The following is a 25,419-nucleotide window of genomic DNA, read 5'->3' on the forward strand; positions in this document are numbered from 1 at the left end:
GGACAAAAGACTCCCTCTCCTACACTCTTTCTAGAGCTGCATGCACCTGCTGCCCCCCTCCTTGGGGTCAGCTCTCCTCACTTTATTTTCTGCATCTAACCACTGCTGAAATGGCTCTGACAAAGAGGAATCAGTAACTTCAGTGTCGCTAAATCCCAGGACACATTTTGTTGTCCTTCAACCTGCCCTGGCCAAGGCCACCCCCCCCCACCTCCCCCAGCACTCAGGGACTCCCCCTTCAGCCCTGAGCCTCCTCCTTCATCCTCTGTGCTGCCTCCTCTCCCATCACCCAGTCCTCAGTGTTGATGCTCCCTGACGTGGGACCCCTGTACCCACAGGTCTAGGCTCTCCCAGCTAGAACTCTGCTGATGGCACAGGCTTTCCTGAAGAACAGTGATGCCTATTGGCTTCTCCTGCCCAGAAGCCCTTTGGTTTCAATACATGAAACCAGTTTCATGTATTGATTACACAAGCCCAGTTCCCAGAGTACATCATAAATCAGGATAGCAACATACGAAGCCTCAGGAGAGGAGCACAGAGCATCTCTCTCTCTCACACACACACACACACACACACACACACACACACACACACGGGAGGGACGTGCTCCCTCCTGCTGCTGACCTTGATGACCTTGCAGTTCCCCTCACAGCCCCGCAAAGGGCTACAGGACTGAAGCTACAGACAGGTGTGGGGTGGTCACCTAGGTCTGCCTGCTTCTCAGCAGTTCCACTCCACTTCTGGGGAGGGATATGGGTCACCTTGGGGTCTGAACTGAACTCTGCTGGCTGCCCAAAAACCAAAACCCAAAGCCTAGGCTGTTTTTACTTTGGGCATCTGCAGCTCACCTCCACACAGACACAGGATTCAAGTGAGTCCTATCTCTGGGGGGAAGAGACAGGAGATCTCAGAGGAGCCACCAAAGCCAAGATCTCCAGCTGCTTTTGATGGAGTGGCCTTTTCTCTGTCACCAAATGGATGTGAGGAAGGGAAATGTGTGACTATAGTCACCGGCAGTCACCTTCAGACAAAGAGGGGAGTGACCTGAGAAAGAAGTTAAAGCTAGGATGGCAAGGGGGGGAGTGATCAAAAGGGACAAGCTCCCTGATGGCATAGCTGGGTGGTGAGCCCTTGGGCCTTGAGAGTGACCTTTGAGGCTCCCATTCTAAGATAGGACAGAGAGCTTCCATCTGCAAGTCATCTAGGCAAAGACCTGCTGTCAGATCTCCATGCATTGTGCGTGAGACTTGCAGCCATGGGGCTTTGCTCCTCAGGAAGACCAACCTTCAGGAGAAGTTCACTGACGCTACAGCACTGAGTCGTGTCCTCACTTGAGGGAAGCGGTAGCTATTTGGGGAAAGAGAGTTTAATCTGGAGAATGACAACTTGTCAGTGGTTTTGAGGGCTTTGTAGGGAGAATTCATGAGGTCAGAGGAATTTAGTTTCCCCAAACTAACTGAAAGCTGGTGATTCTTTCATCTGTACAGGCTGACAGGTCCCATACTCTGCAGGGCAAGGCAGCTAACTGGAGAGAGAGCTACAGTTTCAGTTTGAGTACTAAGGCAGAATGAAGTCAGTGTCCCTGTTTAAGGGCAGTCAGGTCAAGAAGAATTCTCTTTTGGAAGAAGAGCCAGCCCTTGTGTTTTATTCAGGCCTTCAAATGATCAGATGATGCCCTCCAGAGTGGACAGAGCAACTTGCCCTATTTGATGACCCATGCTAATTATCATCCCCAGACACCCTCATAGAAACACACAGCATAATGTCTGACTGAATATTTGACTATCCCATGAGTCAGTTAAGGTGACACATAAAAGTAACCATCAGTTCTCTCTTCACCACTACTTTTCTCCTTTTGTGTATTATTTCTTTCTCCTTATTTGAACCCATTAGCAATTCTTTTAGTGAGGATCTGTTATGGTAAATTTACATTTTATTAGGGTAAACTTGTCTAATACCTTTCTTTGCTCTTGTTCTTGAATAACAACTTAAATTAGGCAACAAATTGCAGGTTGTTGTTTTCTCCTCAGTACTTTGAAGATGTTTTCTGCTTCTCAAATCAGGTAGAGGCTGAACAAACCACTTTAAATGTGAAGGCTCTCAAATGCTCTGCATCTCCCTCCCACTTAAAGAACAAGATGTAAATTAAACATATTAATTTTTTTCTAGTTGGCAATTTTTATTTCTTTTTTATTATTTTTATTTTATTTATTTATTCCCTTTTGTTGCCCTTGTTGTTTTATTGTTGTAGTTATTATTGTTGTTGTCGTCGTTGTTGGATAGGACAGAGAGAAATGGAGAGAGGAGGGGAAGACAGAGAGGAGGAGAAAAAGATAGACACCTGCAGACCTGCTTCACCGCCTGTGAAGCGACTCCCCTGCAGGTGGGGAGCCGGGGTTCGAACCGGGGGCAATTTTTATTTCTTTGGCTACACTCTATCAATAAATCTGCACCCTTTGGATTGAACTTTTTTTAGGAAGGCAGCACCATAAAATATCTTCTGTACACCCAGAGTGCTAGACACATCAATCAGCGCTGCCAGAAGGGTCATACGTAGCTGAACTGTCAGCAAGTCTAATTGTCAATAGCTATCCATTATCATTTGTCTTCTATGCTTAGTTACTATACATCTCAAATGGATTTTGATCATTTTTCACATCCTTACAACTTAAATATATCTGCTGGATGTTCTCCATGACATAATAAAAAGCATCTTAAGAGTAATCAAATGACAGCTGACACAAATCACTTCACATGAAAAGTCATGTTCAGAAGTAATCCCTATTATGACTGACACAAAAGAGGTTTCATGCAAGAGAGAACCTATAAATCCAAGTAACTAAGAATCAGGCAGGTCCTCCCGCAAACATCCGAGCAACAATACCAACTACTGGAGGGTTCACGAGGTCCTAACAGGTAAGAAGTTCCAGGTCTGCTTTTCTCAGCAGGAAGCCTCACCTAGTCCCATGGCTTCACCCATTTCTTCAGATAAACAATGTCCATGTCTCTTGAGTAGTAGATCTAATTCTCTGCTGCTTGTTAGGCAGTTCCTCATGAGTGCTGAGTAACGCAAGCTCACTGCCTTCCTCCCTCAAATGTCATCTTCCTGTGTGAAACACCTGGCCAACGGCACCATCAGCTGCCTACAAACACAGCTCTCACATCTCTGTTGACAAGCAAGAGAGTGGCACAAGGAGACCCAGCTCAGTACATAGTCTTTAGTTTTCTTGGCTGCAACCATGGGCCCACTGAGACAGGACAGTCACTGACTATTGATGCAGATGGAGATGTATCACCGCCACCAGGAGCCACAGGAGTAACAGAAAGTCTTAACTTTTACCCTAGCAGCTTCACAGAGAGATAATCAACAAACGAAAACCATGCATGTCTAAGGGGCACAACACAGTGGTCTTCTATACCTATATGGATTGCGGAGGACAACCATAGTCTAGTCAGTCTAGTGATCCCTTCACAGAATCACCTTCATTTTGCTTTGTGTGGTGAGAACTCTAAGATCTATGTTCCTAGTAAATTTCAAGTATTCAATATAGTAATCACCATGGTACACATGAAGTCTTCAGAACTTACTTGTCTTACAAGTAAAAGCCATAGTAATCAGAATAGTGTTGTACACGGGGGTGGGGGGGAGGGTTGTTTTGTGACAACATGCTTTTTTTTTTTTTTTGCCACCATGGTTATTATTAGGGTTTGGTGCCAGCCCTATGAATCAAAAACAGAAAGAAAAAGGCTCCTGGTAACCAATTTTTCCTTTTTTTTTTTTTTTTTTTTTAAATTTCTATCATTTGCTAGGACATAGAGAGAAACTAAGAGGGAAAGGAAAGACAGAGAGAAAGATAAACACCTGCAGATCTGCTTCACCTCTTGTGAAGCGTCCTCCCTGATGGTGGGGGCAGGGGCTTGAAGCCAGGTTCTTGCATATGGTAATATGTGCATTTAACTGGGTGCACCACCACCTGGTTCCCTGACAACACATTTTTAAACAAGTGTGAAAAGGCACTCATGAAACTTACACAATGATGTAAGCCAAAGTTACCGCAACAGAGTCTATATACAAAGTGTCCACTTTGCCATGAATGAGGACCTGAGTTCATGCCCCTGGCACCACATGGGAACTACACTAGATGGAATGTCCTGAAGGGTGGAGTGGCACTCCTTCACCCTCTCCCCTCTGTCCCTATCTAGAATTAAAGGGGGTGGGGGTGGGGAGTCTACTGAAATTGCACAGATGGAAAAGGCCTCAGAAAGACCAAAAAAAAATCCATCTTAGAGTCAATATTTTATGCAAAATTTTTAACGAGTTTTATTTTAAAGATTTTTAAAAAACTTTATTTGACAGGACAGAGATAAATTGAAATGACTGAAATGGAAGGAGAACAGAGAGGGAGGGAGGGAGGGAGGGAGAGAGAGAGAGAAAGGGAGAGAGAGAGAGCGAGCAAGCAGCAAAACTGCTTTACCACTTGTGAAGATTTCTCCCTGTAGATGGGGAGCAGGGGTTTGAACACAGGTCCTTACACATGGTAATGTGTGCACTTAACCAGGTGCATCTCCGCCCAGCACCCCTCACATTTCTTATACAGTTTCCCTGCTTCCAAACATTTACAGGTGCTAGGTAAGTGTGTGATATTGCTGTTAGTCTTTGAATGACTTAAAAGAAATGACTCATTTTTATGGGGAAAAGAGATGGGCTAGAAACACAGTAGCTCACATGAACAAAGAAGTGCCTGTTCTTGGGCTGAGAAGAAAGTAAAACTACCACAAGAACAAATCATGTAACTGGTCCCAATGGAGGATAATTAGAAAAAATAATAACACCATAAGAGACTACTCAGGAGACAACAAATTAGTGCAGGAGATCTAAAGCTTTCATAAAGTAAGGTGTTCATAAACTAATGAATAGAGGAAAAAATGTTACAGTTTATCCAAAATATACAAAGTAATCACTGAGACCTGTTGAGATGGGTCTCAAGACTGGCCCAGGGTGGTGGAAAGGTACATGCTACCTACATCTCTACTGCACAGAGGTTAAAAAGGAGAAGCAGGTTTTTTATACCAAGACAATGTATGTCATTTGGGGACATCTAAATGAACAAAAGCACTCAAGGACATGGCTGAGAGACAAAAAGATCCTGATGAGCATTAACAGATCAAGACCAATTGACCAAACAGAGTAGATAATGAAAGTTCTTGACAGATCACAGGAGCAAACAAGCCAGAGCACTGAGAGGAGCTTCAAGTGTCCACAGAAATGAGAAATCTAGTGCAGCTATAATGTGTGGGACTATGTGTAAGCTTGGTAGAGCTTAGGGAAAACTCCCCCCATCCCTGGATGGAGGTCTGGGAAAGACACCCCCTTGTTAGCCTCTCTCACAGAGATGAGCAAAGGGGAAAACAGTCTCTCAGACTCAGTTTCCCCTTATCAGACTCTCAAGCCCACAGAGATCTCACTGTATCTCCCCACCAACTGCAGGTCACATGGCTGCCTGCTTTAAGGTTCACTCAGAGTTCACATAGTCACCCAGAGTTCACATAATCACCTCACTTTTAGAACACACCTTATCACACACTCCTAACAAGTGCCCTTTGATGTCCTTAATTTGCATCAAACCTTGCTTATCTTCTATCTCACCTTAATTGGTTTAACCCCTATTCTCCTCTCAAAGGCCTTTGGGTAATTAAATGCTTATATCAGGAGACTAATTATCTAGACCTTTATGTATCTGCATCAATTCTTGTCATACCAGCCCCCTACCATAGGGGCAAGCTGACCTTTAAGAAGAAACCTGTAATTTCTGACATATTTGAAAAATGTCCTTTGTCTGCATCCCTATTTAAACCCAAGCCAAACTTCCAATAAACGAGAGTGTTCCAATTCTCTCTGGTGTCTCTTGCCTATATCGTTGAGTCCCTTGAACTAGCAAGGGAGAACTGGTCGTTTACCTTCCTTGCTGAGAGCCAACCCACCTAAGTGCCAGCAATAATGTAGTCTACCAAGTCTCAGCAGAGCTACCAAGTGCAGTCTACCAAGCTCCCAGATCCTAACACACACCCAGCATTTGAAATGACTGACTACTTGGAAGGCAGAATCCAGGGCAGCAGAGAAAGCTGGGTAATCATCTATCTTTTTGGTGATTGAGAAGATGAGGAAAGAAACCAGTGAGAATGCACAAGACTAACTTTAAAGAAGACATGTAGGAAAGCTATAAAGACAAATGCAGGATGGAGATTCATGAAATTTCCCCCAAATTAAAAAGCCTGGAAACAGCTCAAGGCTGTAAGTGAAGGGGCTTCTTTCTCCCCTTCCCAGAGGACTTTGTGTTTTCCCGGAGCAAGAACAGGAAAGAAACAAATCTGTACAGGGTCAACAAAATGGCAGGCGTTTTTACCTGTCTGAGAGAACCTGAGAACCAATGAAGAGGAGGAAAAACTGTAGGCTCCTCTGGCACACTTTGACCCCACCTCAGGAAGACTGCTGTTCATCTCTTGCCTTTTCTTCCCTATTAAGTTAATCTTCAACTATCTAGATTTTTCTGCCCCAAGACATGCCAACCTGAAAATGACACTGTTGGGGCTGGGGATGGAGCTCAGTGGCAGAGTAGATGCTTTTCTGTGTGTGAAGCCCCAGATTCATTTATAGGTGGATGGAGACACACACAGAGAGAGAGAGAGAGGCTGACGTTTTCTTCAAAATTTCTCATCATTTTGCTTTCTTCACCAAGAGCAAAGAATAGTTTTTAGCTTTCGGCATGCCACCCTCCTTGGCAGTGTCAGGAGCTGCTAACTGCTGCCTTTTTTGAGACAATGCACACTGATTTGTCCTCCCTCCCTCCTTCTCATTCTCATATCCAGTCACCCCAGCACTCTTTGTTGAAAAGACTATCATTTTATGCCACTGAGTTGTCTTGGCTTCTTTGTCAAAAATTAACTGACCATAAATGTGTGGGTTTATTTCTGGATATCAGTTCTCATCCACTGATTTATTATGTCTATGCCAGCATCATACTGTCCTTGAATTCAGGAAATGTGAACTCTCCTCCTTTGTCAAGAAAACCTTGAGAATTCTGAGCCCATGTGAATTTTGGATCAGCTTGCCAAGCTATACAGAAAGTGGCTGGCATTTTCCTAAGATCGGATTAAATCAGCTCAGGAGTACTGCCATTTTAACAACAGAAAAGACTTGAATCTATGAACATAGTCTGTCCATTTCTCTAGAGTTTTTACAATTTTTCATGACTTTTTTAAAAAATTTATTTATTGGGGAATTAATGTTTTACATTTGACAGTAAATACAATAGTTTGTACATGCATAACATTTGTCAGTTTTCCATATAATAATACAATCCCCACTAGGTCCTTTAGCATCCTTTTTGGACCTATATTTCCCTGCCCCACATCATGACTTTTTTTTTTTTTCATTTTTAGTGCCAATGCTATTTTAAATGCCATTTAAAGGTTCTTTTCTTTTCTTTCTTTCTTTTCTTTCTTTTTTTTTTTTTCTAATTCCTGGTGTAGAAAAAGGTACAATTGATTTTGGGGGCCCACTGATCTTGTATCTAATGACTTTTCTTTTTCTTATTTTTATTTTATTTATAAAAAGGAAACACTGACAGAAACATAGGATAGGAGGGATACAACTCCACACAATTCCCACCACCAGAACTCCATATCCCATCCCCTCCCTTGATAGCTTTCCTATTCTTTACCCCTCTGGGAGTATGGACCCAGTTTACCTGAATGTTTTTTAAAAAATAACTGTGAGATGTGACAAGAAACTAAGCCTTACTGTAGTTTAATTGTGGATGCACACTGCTGCTTTCCTCATCCCACACCAGATGGCTATGGCTGAGTATCTCATATGGGGTATGAGGTATCCTGAATGAAGAGTGGAACCCCACAGATGTAACAAAGGATGGTAGCAACTCCCTCACATGTGTGTTTTCAGTTTACCGAAATACAATACATATTCAGTAACACTCACTTACAGAAAACACCATCTAACTTAACTAAACTGTCTCTCACTAAAAAAAAAAAAAAAAAAAAAAAGTCTCTGCAAAGTAAAGCAAATATCTGGTGGAGCTGACATTTCTCCTGTACAAACCCTTTTTAAAACAATAAACTCTCAAACCTGCTAATCACATTTGAAACAGAATGTCTCCATATTAGAAATTAACACAAAGACTATTAGAAATAATGATCTATTACAGCTATTATTAATAATAAGTTAATTGTTAATAACAATTAAGTGCTATATCTTAAGATTCTATATCAAAGAAAACCAAGATATGGCTTTTATTTATGAGTATAATGCATATACTAGAGACACACATATAAACCTAACTGCAGAGAGTGGGTTAGAGGGGTCACCAGTGCGTGGGAGAGCCAGCTAGGAAGTCACAGTCTAGGTGACAGACTAGAGAAGGTGGCCCAGTAGGTGGCTCAGAAGCCAGAGCATTGGATTTAAAAGCATGAAGTCTCAAGTTTGATCTCCAGCACTGTGTGTGTCAGAGTGATGCTCTGTGTCTCTTGCATTATAAGTAAACCTTTAAAGAGAGAGAGAGAGAGAGAGAGAGAGAGAGAGACAGAGACAGAGACTAGAGAAGGATACAATGGATGTGGAGAGAAATAGACATTAAAAAATTTTTTTTTTTTTTGCCTCCAGGGTTATTGCTGAGGCTCTGTGCCGGGCACTATTGAATCCACTGCTCCTGGTGGCCGTTTTTCCCATTTTTTATTGGATAGGACAGAGAAAAATTGAGAGGCACAGGGGAGAGAGAGAGCAAGAGAGTAAGAGAGACACCTGCAGACCTGCTTCACTGCTCATGAAGCTGCAGGTGGGGGAGTCAGGGGCTAGAACCCAGATACTTGCACAGGTCTTTGCACTTAGTACTATGTGTGCTTAACTGGGTGCACCATGACCTGGCCCCCTTTTAACTAAATACAAAGTTTAACTAAATACAGGGAGTAGGGTCTAAAGAAGGTGATACCTGAGTTTCTGGCACAGTGTACTGGGTAGATGGTGGTGCAGGTGAATGAAACAACAAACACTGGCAGTGGAACATATTTTTGGAGAAAAGAAGATAAACTGTGTAGGACACATTGGGCTTGAAAGAAGAATGAGAGGGTGAGAACAATTCCACTCTTAAGCTCAGACCAATACAACATTATAAATGTATACCAAATGTTTATGACAGCATTGTAAGTAACAGCCACACACGAAGCTGTGATATATTCATGCACTGGATCTGTGACAAAGCTACAGCTGCAGGCAACAGCATGACTTTACTCATTAATATGCATGTAGTCTTTCACGTATGTAATTCTGAAACACTCTCTGTGGTCTGTGGCATTCAAGGTCAAGAAGCTGTTTACTTTTGTGCAGGGGGGTGGCAAGGAGGAGTGGCTGGAGGAGAATCAGGGGAACTCCCTATTTCTTCACCAGGCCCATGGCTACATCAGTGTGTCCATTGCAGCCATTCATCCAATAGAAGACTTATTAGTGTGTATTTTCTGTATACGTCATAGCCAGTAAGTAGGCTTGTTAATTTTACAAAGTCTGGTTTAATCTCACTCTTTAGGTTAAACCCTCTTAACTGCGTTCAGATGCATTCCAGCAAGGACGAATACTGAGGATATGACACTAAGTGAAGTAAACCAGTAGCAAAAAGATGAATATAGTCGGATTCCACTTCTCCAAGATTAGGAAGAGAAAGGAGAAGTGGAGTTTCCAGAGCCTGGAGGGTGATGGATGGGGGAGTTAGTTGTCTCCCTTTTGCATGATGAAAAGATGCCTGGAGAATGCAGAAAAATGTAAATGCAGTTCTATCACTTAAAAATGGTTCAGATGGTAAATTACACGTATCTCACTGCAATTAAAAATTAAAAAACCCTTCCCTGTGGGATAAAGTCCAAAATCCTAAGACTCAAGAAAGCACTGACCCTGTACCTTTCTTTCACCTCAACTAAACACCACTTCCCCACCCTTTGTCCTCAAGCACGTCTGTGTGTGTGTGTGTGTGTGTGTGTGTGTGTGTGTCTTTTTATATATCTCCCCTTGGCCTGGAATGGTCATTCTTTCTGTGCTTTCTTTAATTTATTTGTTCAAGCTTTTGTCTCAGCACAAACATATTTCTTCAGAGAAATGTCCCTTGGCCATCCTAGACTGAGCAATTTCTCTTAGCATACTGACACCTTCTCTGAAAATCATTATTAGTCTGCCACTTGTGTCATTATTTATTTAGTGTGTTTTCACCACTAGGTAACACACACATGCTGGTTCATTTTGCTTCCCCTACCAACCAGCGTGCAGGCACTGTTTGCCCTACTGCTCAGGCAGGTGCTTAATAGCTTTGTCTGCAGTTGTCCCACATCTGGATTTTCTGGAAACATCAAAACAGAAAATAGAGAATAGAGATGTAGCTCAGTGTATGCTATGCATATATGAGGCTCCGGAATCGATTTCCAGCACCAGTAGAAAAAGGGGGGTGGGGGAGACAGAGACACAATACATCACACTGATCTTTGAGAAATCACATAAGGCTGATATTAGAAGACAAACCTGCATAAAGAGCACACCAATATTTGTAAAAGAGAGAACTGTGCAAATTATGAGTAGCTTAGGATACTATTAATCATTAACAAACTTCCAGAAATTATTATTAAAAGAAAAACGTATAGACAGTAAAAAGAGGAACTTAAATTATTAGGCTGTCAGCATAGGTTCACTATGTGTACAAAGTGGAATAATGCCTTTCTTTTTCCTGTTCAAGATGCACCCATTCCTCTAAGGCAAGGGAGAATTAAGGTTTTGGACAGGACCAATGTTGACAATGTCTTTTAAATGTGGGGGAGAGAGGTGGAAGTAACCTTAGAGTCAGGGAGCTCTTAGGATATTTAACTGCTGCTTCTGAAGGTAGGGAAAGGGGCTGCAAGCCAAGGAATGTGGGCAGTCTCTAGAAGCTGAATCAGGCAAGAAAATTGATTCTTCCATAGGGCCTCAAAAAGAAGTGTAGTCTTGCCAACTCTGTGATGTTAGGCCCAATGAGACTCCTGGCTTCCAGAAATGGATAATAAAAACTGTTGTTTTAAGCCACTGACTTTGTGGTTGTTTGTTACAGTGGCAACAAGAAACTAACACTACAGTTAAGTCATATGAGATTGTCTTTTCTTTCCTTACCATAGCTTCTGAGCTAGCAAATCAGGACCAGAGTAAATAAAATATCATTATGGTTTTGCCAGAGGCACTTAATTGTCTTATGATATTTTATGATATCATAAGACACAGGCATACACACTAAACACACAGTCAGTAAGGTGAATTAGAAAACTGTGAAATTCCCAGCCCTCTATACTGATGACTAATGGGATGTCAATCATCTTAGAAGGCTTTTAGCAACACACTACAGGGGTCTGCTCATTGACATCCTTAAGTGCTTTTGTCAATAACTTAGAGTATGGCTTGGGAACCACTCAGGACTTGAAGAGGTAAGCCTTCTTCCCCTGAACCTTACTGAAAAACTGATGTTTATCTACATAAATGTGTATCTTTTTTCCTTTTTTTGGCAGAAAAGTTCAACGGCTTCCACCAGCATCCTAACTGCTAAAAGTTAGGAACCACTGAATTCGATGAAGAAGATGGGGGTCAAATTCACTAGTGACACAAAGCTGTCAGAAAGAACAAAACTGGAGAATGACAAATCAAGATTGGTGAGCTCTCTTGCGGGATGGAAGGAACAGGTGAATCTAGTAAAGATAAACTTGCATGGCCACTATAAGAGACTCACAAAGCTTAACCATCAGGAAGCTCACGAATGACCAGAGAAGGGAACATTAAAATAAGTTCTAAAATTAGTAAAGTTATGGGCCCCTTGGAATATACCTAAAATAGACTTCCTAGCTCCTTCCAACATAAAGACCCCAAATTTGTTCAGCTTTGTATTTTAATGCTTTTCAGCCACCAAGTTGCAGATGCTACCATGATGCCAACCTGACTTCCCTGGGCAGATGACCTCACCAATGTGACCTGGAACCCCACCTCTCCAGAGCCCTGCCCCACTAGGGAAAGACAGAGACAGGCTGGGGGTGTGAATCGACCTGAAAACACCCATGTCCAGTGTAGAAAAAATTACAGAAGCCAGACCTCCCACCTTCTGTACCCCATAAAAACCTTTGGTTCATACTCCCAGAGGGATAAAGAATAGGGAAACTTCCAACAGAAGGGAGAGGATATGGAACTCTGGTGGTGAGAAATGTATGGAACTGTACCCCTCTTATACCACAATCTTGTCAGTCATTATTAAATCACTAATAAAAATAAATAAATTCTATGACTCCAGGGTCCTCCAGAAGGACAGAGGAAAGCAGCTCCACTCTCTTCTGGTGAAATCAGGTTGCAATACTATGCTCAGTTTTGGATTTCTCTCTAGACTTGTTTCCTAAGGCTGCTCATAATGAATGACCACAAATGTGGTGGCTTGTAACAAGGTATTTTCACTTTGCAGCTCCATGCCTAGCTCCCAGATTCTGCTGGCTGCAAACAGACTTCACCACTCCTTTGGTTTATGGCAGTGGAACTCGTCTCTGTCCACCTCTACCTTCCCAGGACCTTTCTCTCTGCACAGTCACTGGGTTTAGTTACCACCAACTAGCAGGAGTTCATCTTGCTCTTTAACTACTCACATCTGCAAATAACTCATTTCCAAATAAAGTCACATCTGGATACTTCAAGTGGACATGGGTTTTTGAGAACCACTTCAATTCTCTCCTCTAAGTCTATTCTGACAGATGCATGGTAAGGGTTAAGACACCAGAGTCTTAAGACTAGTCCAGGGAACTAGGCTTCATAACCCTAAAGACTAGTGGACCTGAGTCAGGCAAGCAAGTTTGGTATCATCTACAAATACCGAAAACAACTCACTTGACAAAAGAGCTTCCTAACACTGTCTTCCAGAAGTGCCAGAGGCAGCTTCCTGTCACTGCCTTTGTTCAAGCCTGAGCTGTGGCACCTCAGATGGGTGGCTAGACCAGGCAATCATTGATAGCTATTTCATTCTGAGAGTCTCTCCCTTCTCTTCTGTCTCTCTGCCTCATTAACTGGTCATCTCACAGAACCAGAGAACTGTAAAGCTTCTTCAGTGCAGCTAACACTGCTGGGAAGGGTGGGGGCAAGGGGTGGAGGTGGGTGGGATGCCAGCCAGAAGGTACACATTATATAGAAAATGTAGAGCCCCCTGAGCTGCTGAATCTCAGAACAGCTTCAGCAGGGCAAGAAGGTGAGATTCAGGCCTGACGGTGGGGAAGGAGGAGGGAGGTGGCTGGAGCCAGAGCAAGAAGTACCTCTTTTTCCTCAGCAGAGTTCAGCTACCCACTGAGAGGACCATGAGATGCTACCTAAGGGGCTTAAGCAAGGAGTGACATGACTGGGCAGCTGGAAGACTGTTTTGACTAGTGTGAAAAGACAACGGAGGACAAGAGAAGCAGAGAGTCCAAGGAGTAGAGGTAACGGGGTCTGGACTAAGATGGCAGCTCTGAACACAGCAAGCCATCACTGGGAGGAGGTGTCCTAAAGGTTGCCTCCTGGGTTTGTTTAAAGGAAAGAAATGGAGGGTGGTGCCACTTCCTGTGAAGGAGAGTGGGGGGCAGTGGAAGCAAACGGGAAGGTAATGTGTTTATTTGGGCTGATCAATTTGAAATGCATCGCTGAAGACATGGATGCCAAGGAGGTAGTCATGTGTATGACTCAGGTGTACACAGAAGAAAGGACACACCCAAAGAGAAAATACACGGAGAGATGGTCGGAGGCACTCAGAGAGAGGGAAAAACAGTTGTCTCAGAAAACAAAAACGGTGTAGGGTCACTGGACATTTCTGAGTGCCCATTAGCTTTTGCTTAAATGTTATAAGGTCAAACCTCAAGCCAGATGGGTTCTAAGATTCTCTCCAACAACTTTAGCTAGCTGCTAATGAGTGGCTAAGAGAAGATGATGCTGTATGATTTGCCCAAGACTGAAACTCTGTTAAATGACCACAAAATGAGACAGAGAAAAAAGGGAGTCAATGGTTAAAAAGATCCACAGAGTCATGTCAAACACGAAAAGGCACAAGAAGCTGGGATGGGGCACACCATCCAATGGGCCTAGGGGGGGGGCCAGGTGACAGACACTGAGTTCACTTACTTGATGCCAGGAAGTCATCACCGCAAGTGAGAGGATAATGGAATCTGCCCAAGGAGAGGGAAAAGTGGTTAGGCAGGCAATGTGGGAGCTACCTCGAGACATGATCTCAGGTTCTCCTCAATGTTTATGAAGTAAAGCCCTTAATTCAGTGGTCCTACTACCAGATGTCACAGTCTATGCCGGTGTTTCCTGAGAGTTATTCTGAGACATGGCTCAGTTTCTGCTGAGTCCTGCAGGCTGCTGGCTGCAGAGAAGGGGCCTGGCAACAGGCCAGGAGGGAGCTTCCTCATGGGAAAGACAGAGGAGGTGAAACTCACCTGAGGGGGTGTGGAGGGGAAGGAGTGAGAACCGACCTGTAGCTGTGGATTAAAAAAAGAAAATCCAAGGCGAGAGAGAGAGCTCACTGGGTAGGGTGCCCACCCTGCCCTGTGTGAAGCCAAAGATTGAGCTCTAGCACCACATTAGAGGTGCCATGGTACTGGAGGAAGCTCCAGCATGGTGGTGTCTGTCTTTCTACCTGAATGAAACAGTGGCCTGGAAGTGGTGAACTTGTGCATGCATGATGCCTAGATGCCACAGCAATAAATTAAGGAAAGAAACTCCATAAGAGCTGGGTGGTGGTGCACCTGTTGGATGCACACATTACATACCCAGGTTCAAGCCCCTACTCCCCAGCTGCAGGGGGGGCAGCTTCATAAGCAGTGAAGCAGTGCTGCAGGTGTCTCCCTGTCTTTCTTCCTCTCTATCTTCCCCTCCCCTCTCAATTTCATTCTGTCCTATCCAATATAGAAAACTTCAAAAGAAGCAGGCCAGGAGTTGGGCGGTATCACAGTGGCTTAAGCGCACGTGGTACAAAGTACAAGAACCGGCGGAAGGATCCTGGTTGAGCCCCCGGCTTCTCACCTGCAGGGAGTTGCTTCACAAGTGGTGGTGAAACAGGTCTGTAGGTGTCTATCTTTCTCTCTCCCTCTCTGTCTTCCCCTCCTCTCTCAATTTCTCTTTGTCCTATCTAACAATGATGACATCATCAACTACAACAATAAAAAAACAAGGGCAACAAAAAGGGAAAATAAATAAATAAAAGAAACAGGCCACCTGGAGTTGGATTCATTGTGTAGGTACCACATCCTAGCAATAACCCTGGTGGCAATCAAAAACAAAAACAAAAAGGAGAATCCACCCACTGGTGACACCTGCCCCCCTCACCCTGGCACATCCAGCACCTGGAGGGGACACACTCTAACTGTCTGTCTGAGGTCTTCTGTACACCATCCACCAGCTCCTAGGTTCTCAGCTGCAGACGTTACAGGACTGATGCTGTCAGACTAGGCTCCTGATTCTGTCATGTCAGTGCTTCCTCTGTAGGGATCTCTCCAGTGTCTGCAGCTTCAGACTGTCTCATGCATACTTGCGCTGGGAGATGAGATGAGGACACTGGTTCCCCTATACACACACACACACACACACACACACACACACACACACACACACACACCACTATTCCTAAACTCTCTTTTCATTCCTCCATTTCTCATCTATTTATAGTTTCATATCCTTAAGGCATATTTCATATCCTTCATAAGGCAGATAATGTTTACTTTCTGTTCTGTAACTACAGTGAGGTCTTCCGTGCTCCACCTGCAGGTTGATTTTAAACAGTGAAAACCGAGAGAAGCATTAATCTCCCCGCCATAAAAACATTCTTCACACAAAAGCTGAGTCCTGTGCTTCCATTCCCCTCTCAGGGCTCCACTGGCGACTCAGAACCACACATTTTAGCTGGCTTCGTGTCAACACCAAGCAGTCTATTCTTGTTAGGGAAAAGCTTGCCCATTTCAACAGATTCCCAGTATCTACATGTTTCCTACTCTTTTTTTTTTTTTTTAATCTTTTTTTCCCTTGCCATCATGTTTATCTATTATGGCCGGGACTTCTCAGGTACATGGTTCCTCCTGACAGAGGATAAGCGACACGGAGAGGAGAGATTGAAGCACCACTCCACTGCTCTTGAAGCTTCCCCCATGCAGGTGTTCCCATGTGGCAGCCCGGGGCTTGAACCTGGGTTCTCACTCTACTGGGTGAGCTATTACTGTCTCACCCTCCCTGCTCATACTAATCATTGCTTGGTATTCATCCCATTCTTCTGGAAGCTTAGGAGTAGATTAAAAAAGAAAATCTACTGAATACACTTCTTCCTTCCAGTCTGACTTTGCCCCTATGAAGCCTTCCTCCTTTTAAAATAGAAAATCCCAAACTTCAAAAACAAGCAAAAGAAAAACAAATGCCCAGTGGCACCTGCGATCTGACCAAGGTAACACAACACGATGGTTTTTATTTTTGTTTATTACCTTGAGTCCCTTCCACTGTAAACAAATTTAACTCAGTCACCATTTAATCACTTTGTATTTACTTTTGTAGCATATACACAGCTTTCACAACCATCTCTTTAATGGCCGTGTAACATGCCACTGAGTGGATATGTCATAATTTATTAAACCCGCTTGAGAAGCAGTACAAAGAAGTGGTTAAAATATGGGCGCTGTGGTCAGACAGAGCCCCATAAAGTCCCAGCTCCACCCAACTCCCAGTGCCACACATGTGGGGGTGGGGGAAGGTTTACCTCATTCTCTTAAATTTCCACACTGTGTTCCAGGTCCCCTACTGAGCACTGAGTGTGCAAGAACAGATGACATGTACCTCTGTCCCCCGAAGCAAACAAAAAATGTTCTTCCCGACAATGTTAAGAGCTCTAATGAGGAATGGCGCTCAACAAGACTGGAGTGCTCTGAATTCCCAGCTACAAAATATGGGCTGTTGTGAAGATGAAATGCTCAGTCCTGCACGATGCCTGGCACAGTTCTTAGCACACAGGAAGTACCAAGTAAGGGTCAACTGTCTCACTGCTCGAGATAGACTGAGAAGGCCAGAGCAGAAGCACTGCCCCTTGGCTTACTCTTTTCTCTTCACCTCCAATGTAAATCCTAGTTTTCCCAGTTTGTAGTTCACTGTTTAGAAATAGAAGGTGTCTTTTTATATCCACCTCGCAATTCAGCTCTTCATCATGCTTTTGTCCCCTTGAATAAACTGAGTGTATTTATAATCTCTGCTTTGGCATCCTTATCTACAACCCCATTTGTTCTGCTTCTGGGCCTGTCTGATCGGTTTTTGTCTGGTGTTGGCTCATAGACTCCTGCTTCTTTGCCTGCCTGGTAATTTTTGATGGGATGTTGGTTTTGGATTGGATGCTTTGGGGAGTCAGATTTCACTGTATTCTTTTAAATATTGATGGGCTTCGTTCTGGAGCCTGGTCTGTCACTTGGGATTTTTCTGACCTTTTTAGGTGTGCATCCCAGTCAGATGAGGTGGGTCCATGGCAGGCTTTCCTGCAGGGCCCATCTGGCCTTCCTCCATGCTCCGATTCTAGGAGGTCTGTCAGCTCTCATCAGTGAAGAGACAAACTATCCCCAGTCTCCCGTGAACCCCAGGAAATCTCTACCTGCTCACTTCTGGCACTTTCACATACAATGTGCACATCAGCACTCAGCCGACGGCGTGAGGGATTCCTTGCTGAGATCTCCTCTGTGGTGTTTCATGTGACACATGCAAGCCATCCTGGCTTCCTGGAGGCCTATCTGCTCACTCAGGGAGACCCTAGGCTTGCTGAAACTCCCCTGCCCTGCTCTCCAGGCAGCAGGCTGGACCCATGACAGGACATTTCTGTTTGCTTCATTTCTCTGGGACATTACCGTCCTGTGCTGTTTGATGACCTATTTCTAAAGCTGCCATTTCATAACTGTCAGCTCTCCCAGTCCCTCAGGTGGGAAAGTAAACCTGGCAGCTAGTTACTCCATTATGGTTGGGAGCAGTTCCATATTTTCAACAAAACCTCTTTAGGCCACAAATCCAAGTGATACTCTGCTGTTCTGGTCTCCATACCATTTACAACTGAGCACAGTAACAGAAGCCTCCGGCATTCATCCCCGGCCTGCTGTCAGCTCTGTGGCCAGGCTGAGCGCCGGGAATTAAACACAGTGATCACATATTCCAGTGCTGAATTCCACCTGCCGGTCCTGGCACTTGGTGCTGTCCATGGTACTCTCATAACGTGGTGCAGGGCCTTGCACACAGGATATGCCTGCTCTGCCCATTGAGCCACCTCGGTTTCCCTGGGTGGGCTATGCCATTTGATATCTGCAGGATTCGTAACTTCCTCCAACAGTCAAGAAAACTACACTTATTATTTATGGAAAACAGCAAATGCCTAGTCCATAAAATGCTTTAAGGAACATAAACAGATGCTCATGACCCTGGAAAGCCTACTTCACTCTACAAACAGCAAGGCTGCTCCACTTGAGAGAGGGCCATCCATCCACTGTTGTCAGCAAGGCCCCAAACACTACCGCACTTCCTCTTTCTCTAAAGACAGGGCTCAAAGGCACAGGAAAAAACAAGCTTCCTCCTCCACAGCTTCTTTCTCTTTTTAAAGTCAACTCTCATCACCTGTTTGTAGTCACCTTACTCACAAATGCCTCAAAAATGTCCTTTCACAAAGGACAGACTCCAGAGTACCGCACAGCTATTTGTCCTGTTCTTTTGTGGTGCTGGGGACTGAACTCAGAGCCTCACACACGCTTCATCTGCTTCATCTGTAGAGCCGTGCCACCCTTGCCCAGGGCCACCTTTTAAGCATAAGAGCCTAAGATCTAATCTTTAATTTACTGCTTCCCTACAGTCAGCAAAATGGAGAGAGAAAGATTTAAATGTAAAGGTCTATCACTTCTTCAAATTGTTCTCTAAGGCTGTAACATCCAATAGGGAACATTTCTGGGCAACACAAAAGTAGCTGGTCCCAAATTCTTCCCACCTGCACATCTGCATTCAGATGACATCCCCTAGCACAGGGTCTACTCTCCCAGTGTCCCCCACCCCCACCAAGTCAGTGTGCATAGGCATGAAACATGTTTACCAGCTAGCATCCCGTCAGGTACTAGCTAGGGTACATTTTCTTTCTAGTTCTAAGCTTATCATTTAAGTTAGTAAGAAGAAAGCAAATAGGACCTATGCATAAACACAAGGCATACACTTCTGAAAGTCTATTTCAACAAATGAATTCTCTATCTGTTCAAATATGAAATTCACTGGTACCAAACAGAAGGAATCTTTAGGCTGGGGAGAGAGATAATAGTTCTGCAAAGACTTTCATGTTTTCAGACTTAAGGCTCTGAGGTCCCAGGTTCAATCCCCAGCACCACCGTAAGCCAGACCTGAGCAGTGCTCTGGTCTCTCTGTTTCTCTCATTAAAAGAAAAGAAATAAAATATTTAAAAAAAAGGAATATTCACTCATGAATGCATTTTATTTAATGACAAAGAATGTATTTTCAGGGGCTAGGTGGTGGCACAGCCAGCAGAGTGCACATCAACATGAACATGAGCAAAGACCAGGGTTCAAATTCTGGGTCCCCATTTGCAAGGAGCAAGTTTCACAAATGATTAAGCAGTGCTGGAGGTGTCTCTCACCTTTAATCAAAAATTAAGGAAAAGATGAAAAAGGCTGCCAGGAATGGTGCAGGCATCAAGCCCCAGTGAGCTATACACACATCTGTGTATCAGATGTGAAACTATATCCCTTAAATCCTATAAGGTTGTAAACCAATGTTTATCAATAAACAGTATTATTTAGTGTTTTATAAAGTGACATGCTTTCCAAAATACTTTTTTAAAAAAAAAACAATTTCAAAACACCCAAGAAAGAATATGCTCACTTTATGGTTCAGGACAGTGAATGAATTCTATAACTCATGCAGGCCTGTAAAATAACAAGGAAGGCTTCTCATTTCACAAACCAAGTCACAGATTTAAAATGAGTCATCAGGTTGAGCTCTGGGAAAACTGTAACATTCCTCTGTCTTTATGTTCACTTCCACCAAAACATTTATTCTCAAAATGGCTTTTCATCAGTTTGATATCAATTGACCAGAGCTGCTTTTTGTTAGGAAGATTCTCTCTTATCCCTTATTTTATAACTCACTATTACTCTTTGTGTCAAACATGCTAAGTCCTCAAAATCCACGTTATGAGGTCCCCTTAGTGCCTGGGAGCCCCATGCCCTGTGGGGGAGGAAGAGGGCATTCTGGTAGGAGGGGGAGTTGAGGTGTATGGGCATAGATCTGTGGGAGATGTGAAATGGCACCCATGGAGACAACAGTAAATCAACATTTCCATAGTAAACATAAGTTAGTTCTTTTAAAGGGGGCCAGAGAGATGGCTCACCAGATCGAGTTCCTGCTCAGATAGGCACAAAGCCCAAGTCTGAGTCCTCATACCACATGGGAGGTGCCTTGGCACCTGAGGAAGGGCTGGTGTTGTGGTGTCTTTTCCTCTCAGTCTCTCTGAGTGGATGAAAAGGCTGAAAACAGTGAGATAGTGCAGGCACGAGGCCCTAACTAAAAAAAAAAAAAAAAAAAAAAAAAAACCTTTTGAATTAAAAACAATAAAAAGTCATAAGCATCAAAAATCATAAGAAATGCAACACATTTTTCTAAAGTCATAAAATTCTGACACTTGCTAAATCAACGCTACTATGATGTGAAGTCCCAAACATTCTTCTAATTTCAAGTCATTTGCTTAAACGTCAATACTTTTTTATTGTGTGTGTGTGTGTGTTTTTACTAAATGCATATGAGATGGAGACGCTTGAAAGAGAGATAGCGAGATAAGGAAAGGAATCCGGGATGCAGTGCCAGGGATGGAAACCCAAGTCCAAGTCCCATACTCCACCACAAACACAAACAGCTTCAGTAGACTCCTGCCATCGTTGCTGCAAAAATGCATTTCTAAATCCCTGCTGCAAAATTGGGAAAACTTGGATCTCGTGAGAGCCCGCAGGTTTAGAAAGTAATCACAGGCAAACTGCCTCAGAAAGCCCCTGCGAGAATGTGAGCTTCTGGAAAAGGGGAGATTTCCATCTCTAACTCACTGCTGTCACCCATTTCCTTGGTACCTTGAATAGTGCTTGGCACACAGAAGGGTTCCAACTCTTACCTGCTGGACTGAAAACCCATGTGTGCTGACCCCTTGGGTCAAAGGGGACCCCCAATCTACCAACAGGATTCCAGCACCAGCTGCCACTACCCCCCCAACAAATGGGGGGCACCCTCCTTCTGTGTACACACAAACCCAGTCCTTAGAACCCCCCAGGAAGGGAAGACAAGACAGACACCCAGGAAAAGCATCTCCAGGCTCCATAATTCACACACCTCCCCATATGTGCCCCTGCTGCCTTGTCTGGAACCCCACCAACCTAGAGACTCCTTCAGGGACAGTCTCATCTTCTAGGTACACAGGAATGTTTAAGTCTTCCCACAAGCCTGTCGGGTCTACATTTCACTCCTTTTCACAGATGAAGGATACAATTGACTCCGTTTCCTCTGTGAAATGGAAGGCAAGAGGACAGATTTCCTAGTGTCGCCTAGTGTGAGGCCTGGGTAACAGTACATAAACACATACTCACATGTTCTGCATGTGGACCACAAATCACCCTCGGACCCTGCGACCCTAGGGGAGCAGGACTGAGCCTCAGCCACACAGCAGCCCACATCAGTCCCAACACCTCCCTGCCCGCGCGCGCGCGCGCACACACACACACACACACACACGATTGCCCCAAGATGGGGCCTTTGCTGGGGGTGACAGGCACCAAGTGACAGACCAGCTCAAAGAGCACCTAGAATTGCTGTGGAGGCAAGAATCTAAAGAGAAGGGCTTCGGATGCAGGGTGCTCAGGGGAACCAGGCCCCAAAGACAAACCACAGATTTCAAAACCCTGCCTGGGACCGGCTCTTGCTCCAGACCAGCTGGCCTTGCTCAGCGGCTCTCTTCCTCTTCCGACCCTTTCATGTGACCCCTCGTCTCTGCCGGGAGAATAAGCTGCCATTGTTAGCCCGGAGTTTGGCAACATGGGGCACCCCGCCACAGTGACTGGCACTGAGCTGACTGCAAATATTTACCTAAAGAATCAAAAACCAAAGGAGTTCCCCCTGGCAGGCTGGTCCCGGTGTCTCTGTCTCTGTCCCTCTCTTCCGAGCAGAGTAGAGATGGGAAAGGCACCTTGGGCATCTGGTTATTGGTGTCAGAGTGAAGTTTTTCAAGGCCCATCTCCCTGGGGGACAAGCTACAGAGAGAGCTTTCTGGGTTTCTTAAAGACTGCCCTAGAGGGGAAGAGACCAGGCAGGCAGGCGGGCGGGCGGGCAGACAGACAGACAGACACACACACACAACACACATTCAGAGGGCACCTGCAGCTTTAGCATCTTGGAGTATAAAAACAAACACCCATATCTATTTAGGTTGCCCTGTTTAGGTCATTTAATGTGAATAATTGCTTAAAAATACCCCCCTAGGTATTCTTGGGGGGGGGTGGAAAACACCAGAGAAACCACCAGACCCCCCCCCCAAAAGTTCCCAGGAGGCCAGACAACCCCCATCTCTCGCTCCACGGCTGGGGGAAAGTTTCCTTCACACCACGCTGGGCAGATCTGGTGGTTCACACGGGACGAGTGTCTTGTCTGTCTGTCCCCTGTGGACACCAGCTCTATCTGGCACCGAGTCTCCACGAAGGGCGCTGTCAGGTGACCGCGGGTGACTGAGGAGCCCAAAGCAACGGGGAAGAAGCCGCCCCTGCCCCCCCTCCAGTGTCCCCCCCACCCCCTGTGAGAAACGCCCTCTGCACCTCAGGGCACCAGCCTGTCATCCGTGCCACCACCCCGCCCCCCGCTCCCCCGGACCCGAGACGCGAGGCAGCGGCCGGTCTGCGGGTTGCGGGTTCGAGCCCGCCGTCCCCAGCCCCCGCCGCCTTTGTCTGCGCCCCGGTAAACAAGCGCCTCAGCCCGCCCGGAGCCGGAGCCGGAGCCGGGGACGGCGGCGGGGAGCAGGTCCCCCCGCTCACCTCCGTGGATGGGCAGCGGCGCCAGCACCTGGCCGCGAACCTCGGCCTTGGGCGAGTCGAGCCCGTAGCGCCCGCGGTCGATGCGGAAGGTGAGCGGGGCGCCGCGGCCGGGCTCCTGCACCGTCACGTTGATGAGCGCCGTGTAGTACTCCTGGCTCGCGTTGTCCGCCCGCGCCGGCCACAGGCTGCAGGTCAGCAGCGCCAGCGCGGCCAACCGGGCCCCCGCGCGCCCCGCGCCGCCCATCCTGCCCCGGCCGCCGCCGCCGCCGCCGCTCGCGGACCGGGCTCCCGGGGCCGGCGCCGAGAGGTGGGGCGGGCGCGGCCGGCGCTGTGGCGGGAGCGCGCGCGTGCGCGCGCGACCTGCGCGCGGCCGGACACGAGCACGGCCCTTCTCGGCGCCGCGGCTCACGTGCGCGCTCCGCCGGCGGGCACGCGCCCACGGGCCCCTCGACGAGGGCGGCGGGACCGGCCGCGCGCGCTGGTCTCCTCTGGGCCTTTCAGGTCGGCCCCGTCCATCCTCCGAGGCCGCTCCCGCCGAGCGTGGTGGCCTGGCGAGGCCGCGGCTGTGGAGGACTGGGAGGGAGAGGAGAGGGGAGGGGGGGCGGCGGCTCCAGGAAGACGCGCCCGGGGGAGGGTCCTACGAGCACAAAGTATTGTCGCCGGCGGCGGCCGCCGCCCCGCCCCCGCTGAACGAGCGGCAACGTGTAGGCCAGTGGCGCAGCCCCGCCCCCTGCGCATGCGCGCGCCGCCCGGCACGCTCCCGCCCGCTTGCACGAGGACTGGACTCCGGGTCCTGAGCCGCGCAGGGTGTGCAGCCCTAGCCCTTTCCCAGGGCCTCTAGGCTAGTTTGAGATGAGAACACAGGAGGGAAAACCAGAGAATTTAACAAGAGGAGACAGAATAATGGTTTTACAAAGAGACTTAAATGCCTGAGGCCCAAGAAGTCCCAGGTTCGATACCCAGCACCATCATAAGCCAGAGTTGAGCAGGCCTCTGGTAAAAGGGGAAAACAGAAAGAGGAAAATATGGAGCCTGGAAAACACTATAAGTCAGGGTTTTCAACCCCCTCTCTTTTTTATTTATTTATTTTTGTCTTTCATTCCCTGCCTATCTTGACTAAAAAGAAAAAATAAAAGTCCACCAAGAACAGTTGACTCGTAAAGGTGTGAAGATCTGCATCCCAAAATGCAATATAGTGTTCATCTGACACCCATATAATAACTGAAATGAATCTGACCTCAACTTAAAAAGATGAAAGAACAATGAATCACCCACAAACCACCTTTTAGTTTCAACTTTGGTTGACACTTGGTCGCTTTTACTTGTGTGTTTTCCTCACCTGACTCTTCAAGCTATTCTCCTATACCACCACAGGCGTGTTGAACGACAATTGTCCTTGAAATTGTCCCATATCTCACCCTGTTCAAATGCTGACAACATCTACAAATGTTCCCTGATCACACACCCCTGTTGTTTCCTTTGAGTGGGATCCAAGGAAGTTTCCACCCTGGGTTGGGCGATGTCTTTTTCTAGAAGCCAGGACACCAAAAGGGCAGTCCCAACAGATTTCCAGAAGTTGGTGACAGCCTTGTGACCACAGGGCTAGAGTTAAACAAGCAACTGATTGAGCTCTGCAGCTACCTTGTGAATAACACAAAAACATTGGATTCTAGTGTGTGTATGTATGTGTGTGTGTATGTATGTGTGTGTGCACTATAGTTGATGCAAACTTCCTTGCTTTTAATAAACCAGGAAGCTCAGGAAATAGAAATGGCCCTGGTTTCTCTGAACCCCTAGATTTCCTACTCGAGGAGACAAATGCTGGCCTTCTTCTTGGAGAGGTTGGAGGGAGGGGGACTTGCCATGCTGGCCGATCTTCTCTGTACCAGGCTCACAAGCCACATCTGTGATAGTGGGCTGGGGGTGTCACTGCAGAGACCCTGGGAACACAGGAGCAGTGTTCTGTGGCACAGCTCTGATTTCCTCGGTTAATCATTTAGGTACTGGAATTCAGTTTTCTTCCAGGCCCTCAGCTATAGGAATGATTGCACCCATTTGCAAATGAGACATCAAACAAAGCCCAGGAAAGTGAGCTCATTGTCCAGAGAACAGCCAGAACTAAGGAAGAGCTTGAGGTGGTGCTGGGACCCAGCTGCTCTCTGGACCCTTGCTCATTTCCCCCTTCAGACTGGTGCCAGGCTCAGGATTCAGACAGTGCCTGCAGCTCCTGATACTGGCCCAACTCCCCGGAAGCCAGAGTCTCTGTACAGAAATTCAGGTGGGACC

General features: G+C 46.0%; 1 protein-coding gene across 6 annotated transcripts in view; it reads right to left on the minus strand.

The window, feature by feature from the left end:
* The window catches only part of RNF130 (ring finger protein 130), a 113,971-nt gene extending 90,293 nt beyond the window's left edge, over window positions 1–23,678 (minus strand). For 3 of the 6 annotated variants that reach the window (XR_009551500.1, XM_060197339.1, XM_016190037.2), the window contains exon 1: window positions 23,134–23,675. Coding sequence is in view for 5 of the 6 variants with exons in the window: in XM_060197339.1 (XP_060053322.1) it covers window positions 23,134–23,377 (244 nt within the window). In the remaining variant the exon portion in view is untranslated. Of the gene's footprint in view, window positions 1–23,133 lie in introns of all 6 variants that reach the window. The other 3 variants (XM_060197338.1, XM_060197340.1, XM_060197341.1) reach the window with 3 other exon arrangements.
* Window positions 23,679–25,419: the final 1,741 nt, after the last annotated feature.

This window comes from Erinaceus europaeus, chromosome 9 (assembly GCF_950295315.1).
Source record: "Erinaceus europaeus chromosome 9, mEriEur2.1, whole genome shotgun sequence".
Lineage (NCBI taxonomy): Eukaryota > Metazoa > Chordata > Mammalia > Eulipotyphla > Erinaceidae > Erinaceus > Erinaceus europaeus.